We start from the raw sequence: 22206 nt of genomic DNA, 5'->3' as shown, positions 1-22206 counted from the left end.
AAGTTTGTAGCAATAATTTACCCGCAATGAGTGCTAGCTTTTTAAAATAAAATTAATGGAATTTAGGCCCGTTTTGTTAAAACTAGCACTTAGCAAAACGAAGGAGGTCATCATCATCCCGGCTTTGGGGTCCAACATGCCACTGCTCTGAAAGACAGCCTGAAAACCCAAAGCTCAAAAGCGTTTAGGAGGACACGTGGAGATGGGGAAGGGGCAGGGGATGTGGTCAGCCACATCACGAGCAGCAGGGCTGGATTTGGCCAAGGTTTTTTTGGCCAGATACGTTAAAATAGTGGTGTGGAGGGTACAGAAAAGATGGCGATTCCCAAGAATGAAGGCTGCATATTTTGGAGAGATTGGCAGAATGGCCTGGGGGGGACACCTGGGGACAGGGCAGGGATAAAAGCAGGGCAGAACAAGGACAAAGGTGGCTTGGAAACCTTGAGGACTTCTTCCTTGCACCACGTAGGTGCCCTGAGCCCCTTCCCTGGCTACACAGTGAAGCATAGAGATGGGCAGGAGAGACAGGCAGACTCCAGCTCCACCGCCGGCTTTTGTGCAGCTTTGTTAATTAATTAGATCCCTCAAGAAGGTGCTTGGGGAGGTCATGCCTTGGCATGACCCGGCACTGCACCTCTGTGGGGATGGGGTCGAAGCTGTAGGAGCCAGAGTCTCAGCATCCAGCTGTTTCACCAGCAATGTTTCACCTGAAAAAAGCCTTTCATCTTCAAAGCGGTTTTCAAATCATCACTAATTGCATTCATGCAGGTGCCGGGAGGCAAACAAAGCTTAATTAGGGCATGCAAAAAGCTCAGATCCTCTCCAGATAGGCAAGCTTTGAGTTTCTCCTCCCTTGATGTGTAGCACCCCAGGGGCCGAGAGCGGGTCTGGGCTTCCCTCCTGCCAGAGAGGGACCTGTCTGCAGGACCGTGGTGCGACGCGGGTGCCTGGCCGGGGTGGAGGTGGAGGTTTTTCAGCGGCCTGACATTTTCCCTGTGGTTCCGGGATGTGGATAGCAGCTCCGTGTTCGTGCAGGCATCTCCGGAGCCGAGCAGAGGAGCGGGCGTTGCTGCCCACGTGTCACCCAAGCACCGAGCAGCCCTGCTCAGCACCGAGGTGAGAAATCGAAGCCTTTATCCTCACCCCCAGAGCATCGTCCTGCCAGCTCCCCACTTTCCAAGGTCCTTTGGCATCCTCATGGCACCTGCGATGCTCCTTGCCTCCTGCCACAGGGACGTGGCCGCACTGCCCAGCCCCAGCAGGCTCGACTTGAGATCACCCCATCCCCAAAATCCCCATCCTCATCCCTGTCCCCAGTGCCACACACCCCAGCACAGCGCTGGGCCAGCACAGAGCCTGTGTGGCATCAGCTCCACCCCAAAGGGACCTGGGGGGGTTGAGAATGAGCCAGAGTGTGCCCAAGGGGCCAAGGAGGGCAACGGCATCCTGGCTTGTGTCAGCCCTGGCGTGGCCAGCAGGGACAGGGAAGGGATCTGAGCCCTGGGCTCGGCACTGGGGAGGCCGCCCCTCGCTGAGGGGGTTCAGTTTTGGGCCCCTCACCCCAAAAAGGCCATTGAATGACTCGAGCGTGGCCAGAGAAGGGCAACGGAGCTGGGGCAGGGTCTGGAGCACAGGTCTGCTGGGGAGCGGCTGGGGGCACTGGGGGGGTTCAGTCTGGAGAAGAGGAGGCTGAGGGGAGACCTCCTGGCCCTCTGCAACTCCCTGCCAGGAGGGGGCAGAGAGGGGGGATGAGTCTCTGGAGCCAAGGCCCCAGCGCCAGGCCCCGAGGGAATGGCCTCAAGCTGCCCAGGGCAGGGTCAGGCTGGCTCTGAGGAAGGATTTCTGTGCAGAAGGGGCTGTTGGGCGTTGGAATGGGCTGCCCAGGGCAGGGGGGAGTCCCCGGGATCCCTGGAGGGGTTGAAGAGTCGGGCTGAGCCAGTGCTGAGGGATCTGGGGGAGTTGGGAACGGTCAGGGGGAGGGTCATGGTTGGGCTGGAGGAGCTGCAAGGGCTTTTCCAACCCAGATGATTCTGGGATTCTGTGATCCCTGCTGACCCAGGGACCCCTGGCTGTCACCTTCCCATGGAGGTGACCCCATACTGGGTGCAGTAGCCCCCCAGGACTGAAGGGACCATAAAGAGCCAAGTTTTCCACCGTGCTGCCCACATTTATTCAGTTCCAGCCCTGCAGAGTTAGCACGTGGCATGGATGTGAGTCCACACCATCTCCCACCCCCAGCCAGGGTCTCACAGAGGTGTCGGGGTCCCTGAAGGGGTTCAGTCTATTCCCCATCGCCCCTCTTTTCCCTGTGGCAGGTAGGATGGAGGGGCTCATCATCCCCAACCAGGTCACTAGTCCTCGGCCATATCGCATGCCCGGTTGGTGGCCACCTCCACAGCGTTCATGACAGTGGCCCGCAGTGCCCCCTTCTCCAGCTGGTGCAGCGCGTGGATGGTGGTGCCCCCGGGTGTGCAAACGTCTCCTCGCAGCTTCGCCGGGTGCTCCCCTGTCTCCAGCATCACCTTCGCTGCACCCTACGGGAACCCAGGGTGGGTCAGAGAGAAGGGGACCTCCCAAACCTCCCCTCTCCTTGCCCAGGGGCTGACTGGCAGCATCCTCCCATCGCCCACACTCCTGCCGTGGAGGTCAAGGTGCTGGAGCCCCCGTCCCTTCGCTGTCTTCTGGTGGCCTCATCTTCAGTTTCAAGAGGGGAAACTGAGGCACGAGGTCACCCACCGCCTCCTCCCTCACTCTGCCACCTTCTTGGGTGCTGCAGAGCCCAGGGCAGTGATGGTGATGGAGTGCCCAAGCTGGGTGGGAGCTGGGGGACAAGAGGGAGAGAAGCAACTCTGGGTGTCCCCGAGCGGCAGCACCGACTCACCAGCAGCGTCTGAGCCGCGATCCTGCTGGCCAAACCGCTCGGCATCCCCATCTTCACCGCCCCCTCGGCCAAAGCTTCGGCAAACAGGTAAACCTGGGGGAGAAGAACATGGGGGGTGAGCATGGCAAAAGGCAGGGGACCCCCCCCTAAACTTCTATCCCACACGGGTGGGATTTCTGCCGGCGCCCCGCCGGTGTCCACCGAGCATAGGGGCTTACGTAGGCCACGCCGCTGCCGCTGAGGCCGGTGTGGATGTTGATGTAGGATTCGGGGACCTCCTCGCAGAGCCCGCAGGAGGACAGAAGGTTCTTCAGCAGGGCGGCTTCCCCATCACCGGCACCGCTGCCCCGGGTGAAGACCATGGCCCCTGCCTGCACCACGCACGGCAGGTTGGGCATGAGGCGCAGCACTTTGGTCCCGGCGGGGAGAAGCTGGGGAGAGATGGGGATGGGAGAGAGGTGCCAGGTCTGGGAATAACCCCGAGGTGCCCCTGAGACACGGGTGGGTATCACCCATGGGGCTGGCAGAGAAATCCACGGGGAAGAAGCTGGGGATGCAACCTGAGTGGGGGACTGTGAGGGGAAAAAACAGGCCTGTGATAAACTGTTTAGTGTGAGGAGGAGGAGGCTGAGGGGAGCCCTCACCCCTCTCTGCAGCTCCTGCCAGGACATTGCAGAGAGGCTGGGGCTGGGCTCTGCTCCCAGGGGATCAGGGACAGGACAAGAGGGAACGGCTGGAAACTGCCCCAGGGGAGGCTCAGGCTGGGCAGGAGGAGAAAATGTTTCCCAGCAAGAGTGGTCCGAGAGTGGAAGAGGCTGCCCAGGGAGGGGGGAGTCCCCATCCCTGGGGGGGTTTCAGGGCCGTTGGGATGAGCTGTGGGGGATGTGGGGTAGGGGAGAGCTTTGTAGAGTCGGGCTGAGGGTTGGACTCGATGACCCCGAGGGGCTTTTCCAACCTGAAGGATTCTGGGATTCTGTGAAACATGGACTGAGAAATACAGCCTGAGAAAGAGATAAAAGTTGAGGCCCTCCAAGCTAAGGAATGCCTCAAACACTCACAAGATGAAACTACAGTCCATCACATAGTGTGGAGGTCGAAGCTGATGGGGCTGCCCCAGTAACACAGGGTGCAGGTGGAGGGGGGAGCCCTGTGGACACAGGACGGTTCTGCTCTGGGGCACCTGGCCAGATTTCAAGGGCCATCTGTCCGGTGAATGACCTTTGCTTCATTACCCACAATTACATGTTAAAGTTAACAGCCCTGGGTATGCTAACGAAGACTAACAAGATCACGCTCATTACATCATCCAATGGAACGCCTGACCCCTCCCCACCCATGGGATATGTAGGTATGTGGGTCGACCTAGGGGATGGACCCAAGGGAAAGGGGTATAAATCGAGGGGGGGGAAGGACGGGGTTTTTGGTAAGTGAAGTGAAGCAAGGAAGAACCCTCGCTGCTGGGATTGACGTAGAAACTCAGACTGGTGATCTCTATTCCCTCCTTTTTCCCCTTTTTCCTTCACTACCATTAAGCAATGCAAGGCATACTGTATTGCTTGCCACAACTCGTTGTACTTAGCCAATTATCGTGTGTCCAATTAGTACCTTGTGGGTAGTTAATAAATGTTTGGACTTTGAGACTTGTCTCACCGTTGTCTGCTCCGCTGGGGATTTGCAAATCTGAGTCACTTGTCTCCCTCATCTGAGCGGGATGTGACAGGGACAGAGCCACAGCGGCGTGTCCTTCTCCATGGGTCTGAGGAGGAGGAGGAAGAGGAAGAGGAGGAGGAGGAGGAGGAAGCTCACCCGTTGCAGGGTCTGAAGGGTGACGCCGGCCACCAATGAGACAACGATGTGGTGGGGACCCACGGCAGGACGGATCTCCTGCAGGACGCCCGGCAGGACGTGGGGTTTGGTGGCCAGGAAGACCAAAGTGCTCTCCTGCAGCACCTCCAGGTTGCAGTGCGTGGTCCGGCAGCCCGACTCCTGCCCGCGGGCAGGGAGAGGTGTCACAGCGGGGCACCCCCAAACCCCGGCACCCCCACGGGCAAAGCACATTTTCATGCAGGGCCAAGTCGTGGGGACCCGTTCTGGCTGTAAAACCGCTGAGGTTTTGCCTGGATTTCACCCAGACCTGGGAAGGATGAGTCAAATCCTTGCATGGGGCAGGAAAGGATACCCCGAAATTGTGGCGAGGGGCACCCCAACATGTCTCCCACCGCCGCGGCCACCGAGCGGGGTGGCTTGTCATCCCACATCCCCACTCACCCGCCAAGCGTCCAGGTTTTTGTCCGTGGGAGCGCTGGCCAGGATGCTGCTGGCTGGCACCTTCCCTTGGGGAACACGGGGAGCAGGGTGAGCGGCCGGGGTGGCCCCAGGGTGGTGGGGCCACCCCAGCACAGCCTGGGCACCCCGATATCAGCCGGGATGTGCTCCCGTCCTCCAACCCCAGCACGATCAGCCTGGGGCACGTGGAGCAAAGGGGGACGGGGACGGATCCTGCCGGTCTGGCTGGCACAGGCACCCCACGGGGACAGCTGTGGGTACCCCACGGGTCAGCACGGGCACCCCACGGGGTGTGGGCACCCAGTTGTGCCACGGTGCAGTGACCAGGGAGGTGACCCCAAAACCGGTCTTCTGAGTAGGGGCAGGGCCATCCCCACACTGTGCTATGGGGCAGGGACAACCAGGGACACCCGGGGAGGGGAGGGGCTGTGCCCCCACTGCCTGTGGGACAGGGACCCCAGACAGGGCAGGGACCCGGGGGAGGGGGCAAGGACCCCGGGGAGGGGGCAGGACAGGATTGTCCCCATGTCCCCAAACTGATCTGTGGACAGGGACCCCAGGGGAGGGGGACAGGACAGGGCTGTCCCCAAGTCCTCGCACCGATCTGTGGGACAGGGACTCCAGACAGGGCAAGGACCATGGGGAGGGGGGCAGGACAGGACTGTCCCCATGTCCCCACACGGATCTGTGGGACAGGGACCCCAGACAGGGCAGGGACTACGGGGAAGGGGCAGGGAGCTGGGGAGGGGGGCAGGACAGGACTGTCCTCATGTCCCCACACGGATCTGTGGGACAGGGACCCCGGGGACAGGGACCCCGGGGAGGGGGGCAGGGACCCGGGAGGGGACAGGACAGGGCTATCCCCATGTCCCCACCCCTCTCGATGGGGCGGGGACCCCCGGGGCCGTCCCCGCGCTCGGCCCGTACCTGCCCGCAGCAGCCCCCGGGCCAGGCCTCCCGCCATGCGCCCGGCGCCCACGAACCCCACCCGCAGCTCCGCCGCCTCCATCACGCCGCGCGGACACGCCCCCTCCAGGCCACGCCTCCCCCCAACCCCCATTGGTCGCTCTCTATCCCTCCCCCGCCCTTCCATTGGCGGCGCCGAGCTCTACGGGGCGGGGCCTCCTCCGCGCCGCAAGGAGACGCCCCTTCCAGGACTTGCCTTTCCCCAACGCTCATTGGTCGCTCTCTGCCCCTCCCCTGCTATTCTATTGGCGGCGCCGGGCTATAAGGGGCGGGGGCTGGGAAGGGGCGGGGCTCTGCGCAGGTGCGCGGGTGCCACGTTGGGGGGGGGGGGGGGGGCTCCGGTGCAGGCGTGAGGACACCCCCCCCCCCCCCTCCCCTCCCTCCGTGGGGAAATGGGGGGGACACGGTCCCCAGCGCCCCAGGGCTGGGCTGCAGCCGAGGTCCCTGGTACCCCGGGTGTATTGTGGGGGGGTCACCCCCCCATGGGCTTCGGTCCCTTTTGGGATGGGGGTCCCCCAAACTGGAATTTTTTTTTGGGGGGGGGGGGATGGTTTTGGGGTGTTTCCCACTCGTTGTTTTTCCCACAGGACCCCCCCCCCCCCCCCAAACACACCCCCCCTGTCATGCTGCCCCGCAGCTGCTGGCTTCTGCAGCTTTTCTGTGCCACCGCCGGGTTTTTGGGGTGGCTGGGACTTGGCACCCCCCCAGAGGAGCTGGGGACCCCCCCGGAGGTGGGGAAGCCCCCCCGCATCCCTCTTGAGATGGCTGCGGGTGCTCACCTGTTCCAGACCGAAGCCAGGTGCTGGGTGCTGTCACCCCTAGACTCCTGTCACCATCAGGTGTGGCCATGGGGCCCCCCTCACCCCGAAACCGGGAAATGGGGGGGGGGGGTCCCCTGGACAACCCCCCACCCCGGGGCAGCTGCTTTGGCTGACATGGGGCACCCTGTGTTGGTGTGGGATGGTTTTGGGGGTGTGAGCAGGGTGTGAAGGCCAAGTGCTGGGATGGGCTCCGACCTTTTTCCTGGTTTCACCCCCAAACCCAACCCCTCCGTAGCCCCCCGCGCCGGGAGCACCCATGGGTGCTGAGCCCTGCGGACACCCGCGTTGCCACTGGGTCGTGGTGCGGCTCCGCTCATCCTGCGCCAACCTGAGCGAGGAGGAGGAGGTCAGCTGCCAGACCAGTCCTGAGGGGCACCGGACACAGCCCTGCACCCCAGACACAGTAAGGCCCCCCAAATCCTGGTTTTTTTTTTCAATTCATAATCTAACACAAATTCCCCCCCCCCCCCCCCCCAATCCCAAACTTTGTGGCCACAGAACCCACGCAGAGCCCAGCCCCCTCTGCTCAACCCCTCATCCTCATTTTGGGGTAAAACCAGCCCTGTTTAGCCCATTTCCCTCATGGCAGATGGGGGTTGCCACTCCTACCCCCCCCTTCCCACCCCCCAGCCTTGTTCACTTCCAATGTTTTTTTCTGAAATCTTTCCCCAGCACTGCGGGATTGAGGTGAAACGCTGGGGGTTCATTTTGGGATGCCGAGGGTGGGCCCATGGGGGGAGCCAGCACCCATGGCTACGTGGTGGGGCGCACTGCTGTGGGGTGATGGTTTGGGGGGGGCTGTGGTGCCACCACCCCAATATTCACCCCAGGAGGAGCTGCGGGAGTGTCTGGCCGGGTGGCTACGGCCAAGACACGAAAGCCCGGACCACCACAGCCTGCAGCGACCCGGGCCGGGCGAGACCCTCGTTGCCAACGAGCAGCACCGGGTGGCCCAATTCCTGGAGGACACGACCCAGCAGATGGGTAAGAGCCACCAGCTGGGATGCTGCTGCGTCCCTGTGTCCCATCTCGGGGAACAACCCAACCTCTTGTGCTTCCCCACAGGGAACGTGAGCAACTGTGGGGTCGCAGGGCTTCGGGAAGGGCCCTGGGTTGTTCTGTCTGACCTCTGTCACTGGCAGGAACGAGCTCGGGATGTTTATTCCCAACTAAGTGGGAACGTGGGAAACCCCATTCCCAGCTCTTGTTGCACCAGGACAACCCCGGGTGCAGCTTTCCTGGGTCATCCCAGGCCTGGGGAGGAGTGGCTGGAGAGCTGCCGGTCAGAGAGGGGCTGGGGGGGTTGAGAATGAGCCAGAGTGTGCCCAGGGGGCCAAGGAGGGCAACGGCATCCTGGCTTGTGTCAGCACTGGCGTGGCCAGCAGGGACAGGGAAGGGATCTGAGCCCTGGGCTCGGCACTGGGGAGGCCGCCCCTCGCTGAGGGGGTTCAGTTCTGGGCCCCTCACCCCAAAAAGGCCATTGAAGGACTCGAGCGTGGCCAGAGAAGGGCAACGGAGCTGGGGCAGGGTCTGGAGCACAGGTCTGCTGGGGAGCGGCTGGGGGCACTGGGGGGGTTCAGTCTGGAGCAGAGGAGGCTGAGGGGAGACCTCCTGGCCCTCTGCAACTCCCTGCCAGGAGGGGGCAGAGAGGGGGGATGAGTCTCTGGAGCCAAGGCCCCAGCGCCAGGCCCCGAGGGAATGGCCTCAAGCTGCCCAGGGCAGGGTCAGGCTGGCTCTGAGGAAGGATTTCTGTGCAGAAGGGGCTGTTGGGCGTTGGAATGGGCTGCCCAGGGCAGGGGGGAGTCCCCGGGATCCCTGGGGGGGTTGAAGAGTCGGGCTGAGCCAGCGCTGAGGGATCTGGGGGAGTTGGGAACGGTCAGGGGGAAGGTCATGGTTGGGCTGGAGGAGCTGCAAGGGCTTTTCCAACCCAGATGGTTCTGGGATCCCGACACCGTCTCCGTCTCCTCCACATGCAGGGAGAGACCTGGCCCTTCTCCTGGCTCAGATGGAGGAGATGATGGAGAAGCTGCAGCAAGTCAACCGGAGCCTGGGGCTGATGCTGGCGGCTGTGGAGGATGCCCGGAGCAGTGTGGAGAACCATCCGCAGCACCTCCACGCTGTCCTTGACCCAGCTGGTGAGTCAGGGGTGGGTGCTGGTGGGCCGATGGGTGCTGGTGGGTGCCAACACCAGGCTCTTGCTCCCTGTCCCACAGGTGCCATCTCCACCTCCATCCTACGCGGCTCCTGCTTGGTGTTGCTGGCCGTGCTGCTCACACCGCCCCGCGCCATCCTCCTCCTCCTCCTCTTCTTCCTCGCCTCCAGCACCCTCAGCATCCCAGCGCTCTCTGCTCTGCTGGTGTTCACCACGGCAGGTGGGAATGGGTGTGTGTGGGGGAACTGTTTGAGCATGTGCCACCCTGGGGGTGCTACAGGGGTGGGCTGAGGGGGTTTTTTTTTCCCCTCTCCCACCCTCTCACCTCCCCACAGGTCAGTGGCTGGTGGCAGCCGCTCGCCGCGGTGCTGGGGGGCCCTGGCTGGTGTTTCCCCAGGAGGAGCCTTCTCACCGGTTCACCTCCACCCCGGACAGGTAGGAGATGGCGAGGGGGGGGGGGGGAGCACAGGGATTGGCATGGCACGCTTGGGAGCTGCTAGGACCCAGCCTGGGCACCCATCCTGGACATCCCACCCTGCTGCCATCTGGCTGAGGTCCCCAGGGTGGGCTGCTGCTTCCCAGGAGGGGGTAGGACACATCTCGATGGCTTTTGAGCACCTCGCCCCAGCTCCCTGCCCTACTTCTGCCCAGAGGAGGGTGTTGGGAGGCTGGAGAGGGAGCTGCCATCGTGATGATGACACCAAAAGCTGCCAAGACGATGGGGCTCTGGTCTTCCTTCTTCCCTCGTAGGGAGTGCAAAATGGAGCTGTTGCGGGAGGAGCTGGACAGGATGGAGATGAGCTGCCTGCGAGGTGAGAGCTGGCCGGGCAGGGGGACAGGGGGAGAGATGACCATGAGGTGGGAGGTGTGGTGGCTGTAGGACAGGGATCCAAACACCCAGCATGTCCCTCCCCCAAGCACCTACAACCACCCCAGGGTGTCCCCATCCAACACCTGGGGACAGCAGCACTGGCAGCGTGCCACCACCCGTGTCATGTTCTCACAGAGCCCTTGTGCACCAAGCAGCCCCCAGCGGTGGCAGGGGACCTCCCTGGCTTAGCAGAGTGGGTGTCACCTCTCCCCGGCAGCTGGAGGACAAAGCTGAGCTCATGTGAGGTAAGCCTGAGCTGGGAGTGGGTGCTGGGTGGGATGTCCCTAGATTGGGGTAGACTCTGCTCCTGGAGGCCACCTTGGGTCCCCCTGAGGGTCAGGCCCTCTAAGGCTGGGGGTGTCCTCACTGTGACTGCACCCCTGGGTGCTGGACACCCTGTTGGGAGAGGGGCCAGGGCTGGTCCTGCAGCACTTGGGACGTGATGCTGAGAGGACTTGTAGGGGGAGGGGGTGTCCTCCAAGGCTAGATGGTCAAGGCACCCATCCTCTAATGACCCCCATGTCCCCAGGGGACATTTCCTGTGGGACAGGAGGATCACCAGAGACAGAGGGTGCCCTCTCAAACCTCTTCTTCCCCAACCAGGCACTGCTGGAGCCGGACACGGGCACTGGGAAGCGCTGGGAGCCCAAACGGGGCAGCCCGAGGCAGTCTCTGGCCAGTGGCACGTGAGTACCAACCGTAGAGGTCACCCCTTCTGCAGGGACACCAAGGGCTGGTGTCACCTCGGGGTGCAGCAGTGACCTGACAGGGCAGGGACACCCCCCTGGGGGGCTTCCTGGGGTGCTGATGGGCCTCTCCTCTGTAGGTCCTTGCTGTCCCCACGGTCCCTGTGCCAGGGGGTCACCAGGGCCGGGCAGCGATGCCGGAAGAGTGTCACCCCCGGGCAGGACTTCTGCCACATCCACGCCGCTGGTCCAGCCTCCTGCAGCCGCTTGCCCACGGACTCGTCCCCTCATGTCTGACTCCCTCCCTCCCTCTCTCCCTTCCAGAGGGGTTTTAAAACCCTTTTATTTGCTCTTCCAGATCCTGGTGAGCACAGGGTGGTGCTCAGGGGCCCTAAGGGCACCATTTGATGTGGGTGTGGGATTGTGCGGTGTAGCAGACACTCTTCATCTCACCAGTTTTATGCTATTTGCATATATTTTAATAAATGCCATATTTACAGCTGGAGCCTCCCCCATTCTGCACTCCCCCCCCACACCCCCCTATCCTGATGCTGGGGCAGGGTGGCTTTGCTGGGGGCTTCAGGACCATCCCCACCTGCCCAAAGCAACAGCAAATGCCTGGCTGCTGTTCCTGCACTGCAGAAGCAAGCCCTAATCACCTGCCCTTTATTACAGCCTAATTACAGGTAATTAGCAGTGTTGCCTGCTACAGCTCAACCAGAGCCACCAGCCTCTTGGACAAGGCAGCAGTGGTGGCTCCAGTTGGCTGCTACCACCTGGTTTGGGGTCCCAATGCCTTTGGGGTGCCCTGACCTTTCTGCCCCTGCCCTGGGCGTCCCGCGCTGCTCACTGGGCTGTTGTCCCCTTTTTACTTTGGAAGTGTCACTGTCACCCCCCCAGCCCTGTCCTTTGCCCCAGCAAAGGACAACCCTGAGTTGAAGAGGATGCTGCTGGGGCCGTGCTGGCCCGTCACTTCCTGGCATCGGCGTAGTTGGTGCTGAACCAGGCGCAGGTCTCCTTCACGGCTGGGGAGGGAGGAGATGGGATGGCTTTGGGGATGGGGAAAGCAGTTTGTTCATAGAATCATCGAATGGTTTGAGTTGGGAGGGACCTTTGAAGGTCAGCTAGTCAAACCCCCTACAATAAGCAGGGATGGCTTCAACCACATCAGGTTGCTCAGAGCCCCGTCCAACCTGGCCTTGAATATTCCCAGGGAAGAGGCATCGACCACCTCTCTGGGCAACCTGGACCAGTGCCTCACCACGCTCATTATAAAAAAATTTCTTCCTTAGATCCAGTCTGAATCTACTCTTTTCTAGTTTAAAACCATTACCATCATCCTATCACTACAGGCCCTACTAAAATGTCTATCCCCATGTTTCTTACAAGCCTCCTTTACATACTGAAAGGATGGACCACCCCGATTGCCGTGGGTAGGACCTCCGTATTTAGCTGAGGGATCTGGTGGAGTTGAGAACGGCCAGTGTGAGTTTAATGGTTGGACTGGATGATCTTCAGGGTCTTTTCCAACAGAGGTGATTCTGGGATTCTGTATTTTGTGGAGCCCCCCGCCCCTCATCTCACCTTGCCTGAAGGGTGTGAACTGGAAGTCGGGCAGGTAGAGCCGTAGTTTGGCGTTGCTGGCTGTCTTCTTGAACTGCCCATCTGCCTTGGTGGTGTCAAACTGCGGTGGGAGGGATTAAGGGAAACCAAAGAGTTAAAAAAACCCAGATCTGGCTCTGCACCACAGCGTCGTGGCTGGGGCAGGGGGTGGGATGCTTGGGGTGCTGCTCCGGACCGTGGCATCTCCTCTGGAGCTCTGTGGTTGCTGGTAGAAAGTGGGGTGCCCCCCATGCTGCCACAGCCCTGCAAGCAAGGGGGGCCAGCCTGAAGTGAAGGATACGACAAGCTCCCCCCTGAAGTCCATGGCTTCCACGATCGCCTCTGCTGCCTCCCTGATGGACACTTCATCTTCTTCTCCCACTGCGGAGAAGGGCATGATTGTGGACATTCCTCCATCTTCTTGGAAAGGGGCTGGACCCCCTTGTTGTAGGGGAGGGCAGACAGGACTTACCTGACAAAATGATGGGCTCTACCTCATCATATTCCCGCAGGACCCAAAGGAAGAGCCGGGCCAGGTCCTGCAGAGGGGCAGATGGCTCTTGGGGAGCAGCTCTCCCAGTGCAAGGAGACCCAACCCTGAGGATGGCCAACACTGCCCAGAACAACCCAGGTGGGCTCAGACCCTGCTGAGGTCCAGGCGCTGACCCCCCCCAGCCCCGCATCCTGCCCTCCCCAAGGCCACACATACCAGGGAGTAGATGAACTGTCTCCTGGGCTTGCCCGTGCCCCAGATAGTCAATGCAGAGCCGGTCTCTGCAGGGGGAAGGAGAGCATGTCCATTGGAGCCACCTCCACCCACCCTGGCCGCCCTGCAGAGCAGCTCACGGAGCCAGCAGAGGAGAAAAAACCCAAAACAACCCAACCCTTCCCCCAAAAGCTGTAAGAAGTCCTGCCGCACTCACGTTTGGCCAGATAGACCTTGTGGATGAGCCCCGGCAAGACGTGGCCGTCCTCGATGTTGAAGTTGTCGTGTGGCCCGAAGACGTTGGTAGGGATGACGGCGGTGAAGCGGCAGCCGTGCTGCTCGAAGTAGCCCCTGGGTGAGAGCAGGGAAGGTGCGGGTGGGTTCTCCACCAGCTACTGTCACCTACCCCTTACTCACAGAGTTGTCCCCAGAAGACCCTGGCCAACAGCATCTCCCATCTCCAGAGCCCAAGTATCCCCCCAGGTCTGTTTAATTCCTGGGAGTCCCAGGGACTTCCCCTTGCCCCGATAACCAGTGGGTGCTCACAGCCTGTAAAACTCTCTTTCATGTCCCTCACGCACCTATTCTGGACGTCGATCATTCTCTTGGCATAGGAGTAACCAAAGTTGGAGCTGTGAGGTGGCCCGTTGTGAATCTGGGGGGGGAAAAAGCAGAGAATTAAGCAGGGCAAGGACCCCCTGGGCTGTGCCTGGGGATGGAGATGCTCACCATGGTCTCGTCGATGGGGTATGTTGTTTTATCTGGAAAGATGCAGGTGGAGAGGCAGGAGACCACCTTCTGCACCCCTGTCTCATATGCCGAGTGCAGGACATTGTCGTTGATATGGACGTTTCTCCTCTGGGGATGGAGAGATTGGTCAGATCTCCCAAAACCCTGCACCCTATGGGTAATAACTCATTAATAACTCCAAAACCCAGAGGAGCTCTGGTTAGGTGCTGGGAGCAGAGCAAGCCATGTCCCAGGGCAGGGGGCTGCAGCACCCACAGGGATCCCGATACCACTGATACAAGGGAATGTTCACCTCCTTTGCAACTTATTTACTTACAACAAGTTACAATGATTTCTGAATATTGCTTAATAATCCTTGCTTGCCCTGACTGTTCTGTGGAAACTCACCAAGGACTACTGTGTTCAGGAAAAATAAGAGACATGTCCTTGGAAAGCGGATGGGTTCTAACAAGCTGAGTCTCTGTAGACTGTATACGGAGAGTAGAAACTCATAAGCTAGTCCTTTTAGGTAAGACAGAGGTGGTAAACTGGCTGGAACCACTCTTGTTCTTCAAGAAATTGGCTGAGAGAATCTGCATGTGCTCTGAGGACGAGGTGAAGAAGACTGTGAGCCTTCCTCCAAAAGATCCCTCAAAACACCCCCCAGGAGGCAATGGGCAGGCACAAAGAGAACGTAAACTGCTGACACCGGCCTTTTGAACTAACCCAGCCTTACTTATGCATATTTATATTTGCATTACGTAATTCAATGAATATGTATATCTACACTCTATAATCTGGTGAAACGTGCTGTTGGGGTGCAAGCTTTGTGGAGAGATCCCCTTGCACCCTGGCGCCAGAAAAAACATCCCTACCTTATAACTCTCCCCCCCGTTGCAGTGTTTCTTTCTGCGCATCACCACCCCTCCCTCAGGATGCTCACCCAAAAATCCAGGTTGTAGCGGATGTTTTTGAAGAGGCCCCCAACCATGGCAGCCAGGTGGATGACATGGGTGGGCTTGTGCTGCTCGAACAGGGCTTTGGTCTCCGTGGCATTCCTGGGATGGGAAATTTTGGGGTTCGAGCAGTGCCAAGGGAGATTTGATAGGTGGGGGGAGTGGGTATTCCAAGTGAAAACCCACACGGTCAACTCACGTCAAGTCGGCGTCTCTGGAGGACACAAAGATCCACTCCTCACCCGGCCGCCCCTCTCCATCGGCCACCACCTTCTCAATGGCTTTGCCCACCAAGCCGGTGCCACCCGTCACCAGGATGCGCTTGGGCACCGGCCCTGCCGCCTCTGTCATGGCCAAAACCCTGCGGGGAGTGGGGGGGCTAAGCTGGGCTCACCACCGAGCTCACCCCCACCCTGGCATGGGCACCCACGAGCATCAGCCACGAGCCAGGCTGGTGGGGTTGGTTTTTTTTTTTGGGGGGGGGGGGGGATTTACCCACTTCTGCCAGCAAAAGGGAAAAGGAAAAGCAGCAGCGGTGTGTCTGGCGGTGACGTGGCCCGGCTGGGGCAGCAGAAACTCGTCAGCTGTAGTTGTTAATTGATGAAACTGGCCGGTGGCCCGTGCGGCACCTGGGCTGGAGCCAGACCCTGCCACGTGGCGCTGCCCGGCCTCTGGGGATGGAGGTTCACCCCCCGAGTCCCAGATCTGCACCCCAAATCTCCTCCTGCACCCCGAGTCCCAGGTCTGCACCTCACGTTTCCCCTGCACCCCAAACCCCAGGTCTGCACCCCACATTTCTCCTGCACCCCGAGTCCCAGGTCTGCACCCCACATTCCCCCTGCACCCCAAACCCCAGCTCCACACCCGGATCTGCACCCCACGTTTCCCCTGCACCCCGAGTCCCAGGTCTGCACCCCACACCTCCCCTGTACCCCAAATCCCAGGCCTGACCCCCACACCCTCCTCTCCACCCCAAACCCCAGGTCTGCACCCGGATCTGCACCCCGAGTCCCAGGTCTGCACCCCAAACCCCAGCTCTGCACCCGGATCTGCACCCCACATTTCCCCTGCACCCCGAGTCCCAGGTCTACCCCCCCCCCGTCCTCCCCGCGCCCCAGACACCCCCGTACCCCAACCCAGAGCCTCCCACCGCAGGGGCCCCCTAAACCCCTCAGACTCCCCTGGGGCTCTCCCCTCTGTACTTTGGGGACACCCCCCCCCCCCCCCGGCACCCCTACGGCGGGGGGTCCCGTCTCACCCCACCACGGGGCTTGGCTGGATTCGCCTCGGCTCGGCTCAGCTGAACTCGGTTCGGCTCGGCCTAGCGGGAGCTCGGCTCGGCTGGGCCGGGCCCGGCCGCGCTTCCTGCCGCCCCGCCGCCATCACCGGGCGCCGCCGCTCGGCTCCTCGGGAAATGGAGTCCGCAATCGGGGTGTGGGGGGGGTCACCGGCCCCGGGACCTCTCAGAGCACCGGGGGACACCGAGAGCACCCCCCGTCACTTGCACGGGGGGGCTGGTGCAAGGCACACAGCCGGAGGGGGTGCGGGGGGGGGGGGGCGCGCAGCTTCCCTCCCCTCCTCCCCAACACAAAAGGATTTTGATGGGAAAAGGCTTAATCGTCTTTAATGCACTTAAGCGGAGATTAAAAATGAGCAAGGCTTTCTGGTGGGCAGGGGATGGTTTCAAAGACACACTCCCGCCCCCCCCCCCCCCCCCGGCTGGCTTTTCCCTCGGTATTTCTGTGAAGCGAAGGCAGAGCCTTGCGCTGCTCTGAATTAAAACGGGGAGGAAAAGGATTCAGGGAGACGCAGCCAGGAATTCCCACTTTTCCTCCAAAAAAACCACGGTCCCGATGTCGACGAGCAGTAGGATATCACCAGCTTTTTCACTCCTTTTCTTCCTCCTCCTTTCTCCTGGGTGACACCTGGAAGAGGAACGTGCTCTTTTCCTTTGGGGAAAGTCTCAGGAAAAACTGGATCCTTGGGGAAACCCTTCCTCGGGGGGTGGTGGGTGTCATTTTTTTCCCCTGTCACCTTCTGCTTGTGTGTCCCATGGAAGTTCATGTGTCCCAGCTGGGGGAGTCCCAGCGTGTCCCCAGTGCTCCCAGTGCTTTCCAAAATCCCACAAGCATCTCCCAGTCCTGCTGCTATTTTCCCTCCTCCGATGCAGGATGCCCTGGCTGCTCCATGCCAGCTAATCCCTCATCTGCCCCGCAAACAGCATCACCTCTTTCATCCTCCACGACACACCACGGTTTGGCAAGAAGAAACTTCATGTGACTTTTCCTGCACGTCCCCACTCCGTGTGCACCAGCTCAAGGCAGGGGGATGGATCTCAGCCAGCCCCACATCCAGCTTCATCCACGCGTGGTAAAATTACAGAATAAAAGGGTTTGTGTTGAAAGAGACCTTCAAAAATCATCTAATCCAACCCTCCTGCCATGGGCAGGGACATTTTCCACTAGGTCAGGTTGCTCAAAGCCCCGTTCGACGTGGCCTTGCACACTTGTAATGATGGGGCACCCGTTAGATGAGCCAGGGAAATGCAAAAGGCTGGGGGAGATTTTCCAGGTGCTGGTGGGAGAATAAGAGCTTCTTGCTGCCTCCTGCAAACCTCAGAGACTAATTTGGGGGTAGCCCCTGTTTCAACCAAGGTATCGCTGAGAGGTGGCGCAGCCAGAGCTGCTGTGGCAGCAGCTGAATAACCAGGGATTTAAATATGGTAATTTTGGAGCTAATTACCAAAGCGATGTTAGAGCATGAGGGCGGATCACAGGGCAGAGGTGTAAGCTTGCAGTGAGTGCATGGGATGGAGCAGGACTCTCATTAATGAAATATAACCCAGGCTTTTGATATTATCTAGCAAGATCTCGTGAGTTAAGGATGAAAGCTTGGAGGAGACCCATTAGCTCAAGCGAGCAGGTCTCCTGTGTGACAGGAGGAGGAGGACAGCCCAGGACCTTGCAGCAAGCAGGGTAGAGCTTGGGTGGCTTGGTCAGATGCCATCGCCGTTGGAGAACCGCTGCTTCACCCGACGCCTCGTTTCCATAACGAAGCTTCCTTGAACTGGTCCGGTCTCAGCTCCAGCCCCACTCCCTGCTCTGCCTTCCCCATTCCTCCCAGGAAAGTGGGGCAGGTGGGTACGAGCTGCTCAGCTGGAGCCCACCCCAGCGTGGGAGCCAGCTCGTGATGCTGCTGCACGGCAGCAGCCAGGCTCCAGGAGCCCAGGTGAGACACACCAGCATCCCTCTCCCACTCAGCTTTCAGTTCTGTGGCTCTTTTTTATGCCTTTAGGTGGACAGCACACCAGCACTGAGCCCCTTTCCAATGTGGCTGTGAGCCTCCTCCCAGCGCTCCCTTGAACCCGTTTGAGCTGACTGTGCCCAAAACGAGCGGCTCCAGAGCAAGTTTGGGCTGAGACGTGCTCTGAAGCACGAGACAGACATTCCGCCAGGCCTGGCTGCTCAGGCATGTCGCAGAGCTGTGGGGAGGTGAGATCCTGCACTCATTTCAGTCCAAGGGTTGATGTCAAGCTGGCTGAACTTCAAGGTGAACAACTATCGCTCCTAAGAACAGGTATTACTTGAATTTGTCTTCTATTGATTAGACATTATTTTAAGATGAGCTGAAGCAAGCCCCTCAAGGCCAACAAAGCCCGCCTGCAGGGGAGATGCACTATCTACACTAAATCACCAGATAAAACGGCCAGACAGATCCAAACCCATTCCCACTGTCCTCGCCCGGCTCTGAGGCAGGTGATGTTTGGTTTTGATTTTAGGCAAGGGCTTTGTTCCGAGGCAAAATCTTCCTCTTTGAAATGAGGCCGACTCCAGCTGCGCACAGACCTCTCCGGCACTCTGGACTCCAGCTGCTCTGGAGATGTTCTCCTAATTTGCTTTTGATGAATATTTCAGTGCTGCCAATAGCCCTGGAGACTGCGAGCTCATGTCTCAGCCCAGAGCTCACCTATTTTGCAGGAGCCTTTTTACAGAGAGTGCAAAATAAAAGCAACAAAGGAGAAGAGCGAGCGAGTGGCGCTGGTGATAAGCAATCGGGGGGGGGGGCTGGACCAAGATCTTTGGTACTCAAAAATCTGGGTTTCAGTGCTCAAACTGGGAGGAAGAAAGGTAGGAGCCCCAGGAAATGTGCTCACCCCGCCAGCTTCTTGGCCACACACCCCACAGAGCCCCATCTTCACAGCAAAGCAGGGTCACAGTTCCTGTACCTGGTCCTCAGTGCCCCATGTGGTGACTCAGGGACCCCAGCGTGAGAGGAACGGTGACCTCACAGAGGAGAGGGCAGTAATTAGTCTGTTGATGTATTCATGTCAGCTTTTTGGGGGATGTTATTTAATCAGGGCATTTTCCCTCCCTCTGACCCCTCAGAGTCCCCTAAGTACTATCGTGTGGTTGTTTGGTTTGGTTTTTGGCAGCATTTCTACTCATTCATTCCCTCCTTCACCCCCCACCCCTCCCAGCAGTTGTTTTGGGGGCTGTTTGCTGAAGTTTGTCTTGTTACTGTATTGGAGTTGTTGATATTGGAGTCCTGACAGGCACTTACTGGAAGCTTTGAGGGTCTTCTGGAACAGCTGGTGCATGTTATCTGCCCCTGATTGTCAGGTTGTTATCTGCCCCTGATTGTCAGGTTGTTATCTGCCCCTGATTGGTTGGTCACTGAGGGGGTATCTGGCTGTGGTGAGGGAAGGTTGTGGCTGGTGAGTTCTGGGAGCGATGGTGAGGCTGGTGAAAAGCTCATGGGGAGTGGGAGCAACAGGGAACTGAGCGTGTGAGTGCCTTTGGGGTGAGGCCATTTCTCTGCTCGGTGTTTGTGGGGCCAGAGCTGGATTAGACGTAGCAGAGGGGACATGGGAGGCGTGCATGCTGCGTGGGGCTGAGCGCCTGAGAACCTCGAGGTGATGTCTGCGTGCCAAAGGCTTGCTGAAGCAGACTAGACTAGACTAGACAAAAGCAGTCCAGTTAAAAGGGATCTACAGTGACAGTCTAGGCCATGTGCCTGATCACTTCAGGGCAAACCAAGAATTAGAGCATGTGATTAAGGGCATCGTTTGTCCCAATGCCTCTTAAACACAGACAGACTTGGGGCATCGAGCAGCTCTCTAGGAAGCCTGTTCCAGCCTGTGACCACCCCCTCTGTACCAAAATGTTTCCTTCTGTCTAGCCTGAAGCTCCCTGGTGCAGCTTTGACCCATTGCCATGAATCGTGTCCCTGGATCCCAGGGAGCAGAGCTCAGCACCTCCCTCTCCCCTTCCCCTCCTCAGGAGAGCAGAGAGCAATGGGGTCCCCCCTCAGCCTCCTTCTCTCCAAAGTGGATAAACCCAGAGTCCTTAGCCGCTCCTCGCAGGACGTGCCTTCCCGCCCTCTCACCAGCTCCCTTGCCCTCCTCTCGATGCTTCTGAGCACTTTCGAATCGTTTTTAAGGGCCCCAGCCCTGCAGATGGTGCTCAAGGTGAGGCTGCCCCAACGCTGACTCCAGCGGGATTATCTCCCATTTTGACCGGCTGGTTTCCCGGTGTTGGCTGCACCCCAGGAGGTGCTTTGCCCTCTCGGCTGCCAGGGCACGCTGCTGACTGCTGTTGAGCCTGCTGCCAGCCAGCCCCCCAGATCCCTTTCTGCAGGGCTGCTCTCCAGCCACTCCTCTCCAAATTTCACCTGTGCCTGGTGTTACTCCACCCTAGGTTCAGAATCCAAGATTTGCTCTTGTTAAATTTCATGCTGCTAATCACTGCCCAGTGCTCAGGTCTCTCCAGATCCCATTGTAAGGTGTCTGGTCCGTCAAGAGAGTCAACAGCTGCTCCCAGTTGGTAGCATCAGTAAATTCCCTAAAGGTACATTCAGGTCCTGCATCCAGCCCCCTCTTAGCAATATTGGACACAACTGGCCCTAGAATGGAGCCCCGAGGCACACCAGTGGTGACCAGTCACCAGCCAGATGTAGCCCCATTCGCTCCAAGGCTTTGAGTGCTCCCATCCAGCCAGTTCTTCCTTCACCCATCCCAGCCTGCACCTGCTCACCTGAGAGCTGGACAACTTGTGCAGCAGGACTCTGTGAGGGACAGGATCCAAAGCCTCATGGAAATCCAGGAGAACTCCATCCACGGCCTTTCCTTACAGACATTCATCGATGTGTGTAAATCCCTGGAGGGCAGGGCGTGATGTTGAGGCAGCCTGGGTGCCCTCAGCAGTGCGTGCTACCAGGACAAGAGGCCTTGGGCACAAGGGAGAAGAGATGGAATTCCATGGGCAGAGGCAGCGAGCCTTGTTCAGTGTGAGGGTGGTCAAAGCGTGGAAGAGGTGGTGGAGTCTCTGTCCTGGGAGATACTGAAAACCCAACTGGCCGTGGTCCTGGACAACCTGCTGTAGCTGGCCCTGGATGAGCAGGGGGGTGAAGCACCTGCTCTCCTGAGTTTCTGCTGAAGCAACTGGTTCTGTGTTTGTATTTGGTGGGAGGGCCAGAGAGCGGTGCTGGGGAAGAGAATGAGTCAGGTGTGTGCTGGCAGGGGGAGACTTTGTCAGAGGGGTGTGCAGGGGGCAGTTGTCATCTAGAAGCCTTTGTCTGAGGCAGTGCTGGACTTGTGTCCCGTTCTGGAAGCCCCCAGGTGCCAGTCGGTATTGGTGGAGGTGGTGGCAGCATATTTCCTAGGTGAGGTATTGTGGCCCTTTTCTATCCCCCTGATGTCCTGTTGAGCCCTGGCTTGTGCTGGGTGAGGTTGGAAGAGCATTGGGAGAAGAAATTAAGAAGAAGCAACTCATGGTGGGATGCCAGGAGAACTTTATTGAGCAAAAAAAACCAGGGAAAAGGCAGGAGCCCCAAGTGGAAGGTAGGAACTCTGAGGTGGAATTCAGGTGACCATCATCTGATGTCCCTTTGCATGCAGGAGATTTTGCCAGAGCACTGAGGTCTTCCTGCCCTGCAGTTGGACCAGCTGGCTACAGGTGCCCAGTGGCCTTTGCCTTGAGAGAATGTGTTTGCAGTGGAGAGTAGCGTCCATAGCAGAAGGGTTGATGAACAGAAGTAGGAGTTAGAAGAGGAGGAACATGGGCCGTGTTTCCAGGCAGCCAGGGCTGGACTCTTCACAGCTACCTGGCCTGGTGCCTTGAGAGAAAGAGCCACAGATTTCAGGTCTACGTGCCAGAAAGAGCCTGAGGAGCATAATCAATCCCTATCGTTGCTTCCAGGATGTGTGTGGTTGGTGTCAGGGGTGTTGTGGAGAGTCCTTAGCAGGGGTAGCAGCCTCTGGTGCCGCTGAAGCAGCCCAGGCCTCCCAAGCCGTAGCCGAAGCCTCCGGAGGAGACGGGCACTCCCTGGGCACTGAGGGCACTGCCCACGGCAGCCGAGGAGGAGGATCCGACGGCGGTGCTCTGGGGGAAGGAGCTGAGGATGGGTCCTGGCAGGGTGACCACGACGGTGGAAGGCTGGATGACGACGCGGGAGTCCTCGCACTGCCTGACACAGGGCTCGTTGCAGCTGTTGGCCAGCGGGGTGGGTCCGCAGGGGCGGCAGAGATCGTAGCAGGCCATGTCTGTGGTGTG

General features: G+C 59.5%; 3 protein-coding genes across 8 annotated transcripts; 1 reads left to right on the top strand and 2 right to left on the bottom strand.

The window, feature by feature from the left end:
- Nucleotides 1-2146: 2146 nt before the first annotated feature.
- Nucleotides 2147-6198, bottom strand: PYCR3 (pyrroline-5-carboxylate reductase 3). 2 transcript variants are annotated; one of them, XM_074897549.1, is made up of 6 exons: nucleotides 6095-6198; nucleotides 5150-5214; nucleotides 4688-4867; nucleotides 3100-3312; nucleotides 2882-2974; nucleotides 2147-2534 (listed from the first exon to the last, which is right to left on the bottom strand). In XM_074897549.1, the coding sequence occupies exons 1-6, from the start codon at nucleotides 6174-6176 to the stop codon at nucleotides 2352-2354; spliced, it is 816 nt and encodes a 271-aa protein (XP_074753650.1). In that variant the 5' UTR covers nucleotides 6177-6198; the 3' UTR covers nucleotides 2147-2351. The 2 variants fall into 2 exon arrangements, with proteins under 2 accessions (XP_074753650.1, XP_074753651.1); XM_074897550.1 differs by having other exon boundaries at nucleotides 3100-3252.
- Nucleotides 6199-7210: 1012 nt separating this feature from the next.
- On the top strand, nucleotides 7211-11092 carry LOC141958276 (uncharacterized). The gene is made up of 9 exons (XM_074901125.1): nucleotides 7211-7357; nucleotides 7785-7938; nucleotides 8931-9089; nucleotides 9168-9326; nucleotides 9442-9541; nucleotides 9857-9918; nucleotides 10113-10222; nucleotides 10581-10663; nucleotides 10804-11092. The coding sequence occupies exons 1-9, from the start codon at nucleotides 7211-7213 to the stop codon at nucleotides 10958-10960; spliced, it is 1131 nt and encodes a 376-aa protein (XP_074757226.1). The 3' UTR covers nucleotides 10961-11092.
- Nucleotides 11093-11180: 88 nt separating this feature from the next.
- Nucleotides 11181-16198, bottom strand: GFUS (GDP-L-fucose synthase). 5 transcript variants are annotated; one of them, XM_074897545.1, is made up of 12 exons: nucleotides 15915-16198; nucleotides 15156-15290; nucleotides 14856-15017; nucleotides 14644-14758; nucleotides 13701-13829; nucleotides 13553-13626; nucleotides 13189-13322; nucleotides 12975-13039; nucleotides 12738-12804; nucleotides 12567-12646; nucleotides 12248-12347; nucleotides 11181-11688 (listed from the first exon to the last, which is right to left on the bottom strand). In XM_074897545.1, exons 3-12 carry the CDS (start codon nucleotides 15005-15007, stop codon nucleotides 11633-11635), a joined length of 972 nt encoding a protein of 323 aa, XP_074753646.1. In that variant the 5' UTR covers nucleotides 15008-15017; nucleotides 15156-15290; nucleotides 15915-16198; the 3' UTR covers nucleotides 11181-11632. The 5 variants fall into 5 exon arrangements, with proteins under 5 accessions (XP_074753646.1, XP_074753647.1, XP_074753645.1 ...); XM_074897546.1 differs by having other exon boundaries at nucleotides 15152-15240; XM_074897544.1 differs by having other exon boundaries at nucleotides 15156-15240.
- Between the last annotated feature and the right edge of the window lie 6008 nt (nucleotides 16199-22206).

Source organism: Athene noctua, chromosome 2 (assembly GCF_965140245.1).
Source record: "Athene noctua chromosome 2, bAthNoc1.hap1.1, whole genome shotgun sequence".
Lineage (NCBI taxonomy): Eukaryota > Metazoa > Chordata > Aves > Strigiformes > Strigidae > Athene > Athene noctua.
Note: the sequence above shows the minus strand (reverse complement) of the source record. Positions and strands in the feature narration are given on the sequence as shown.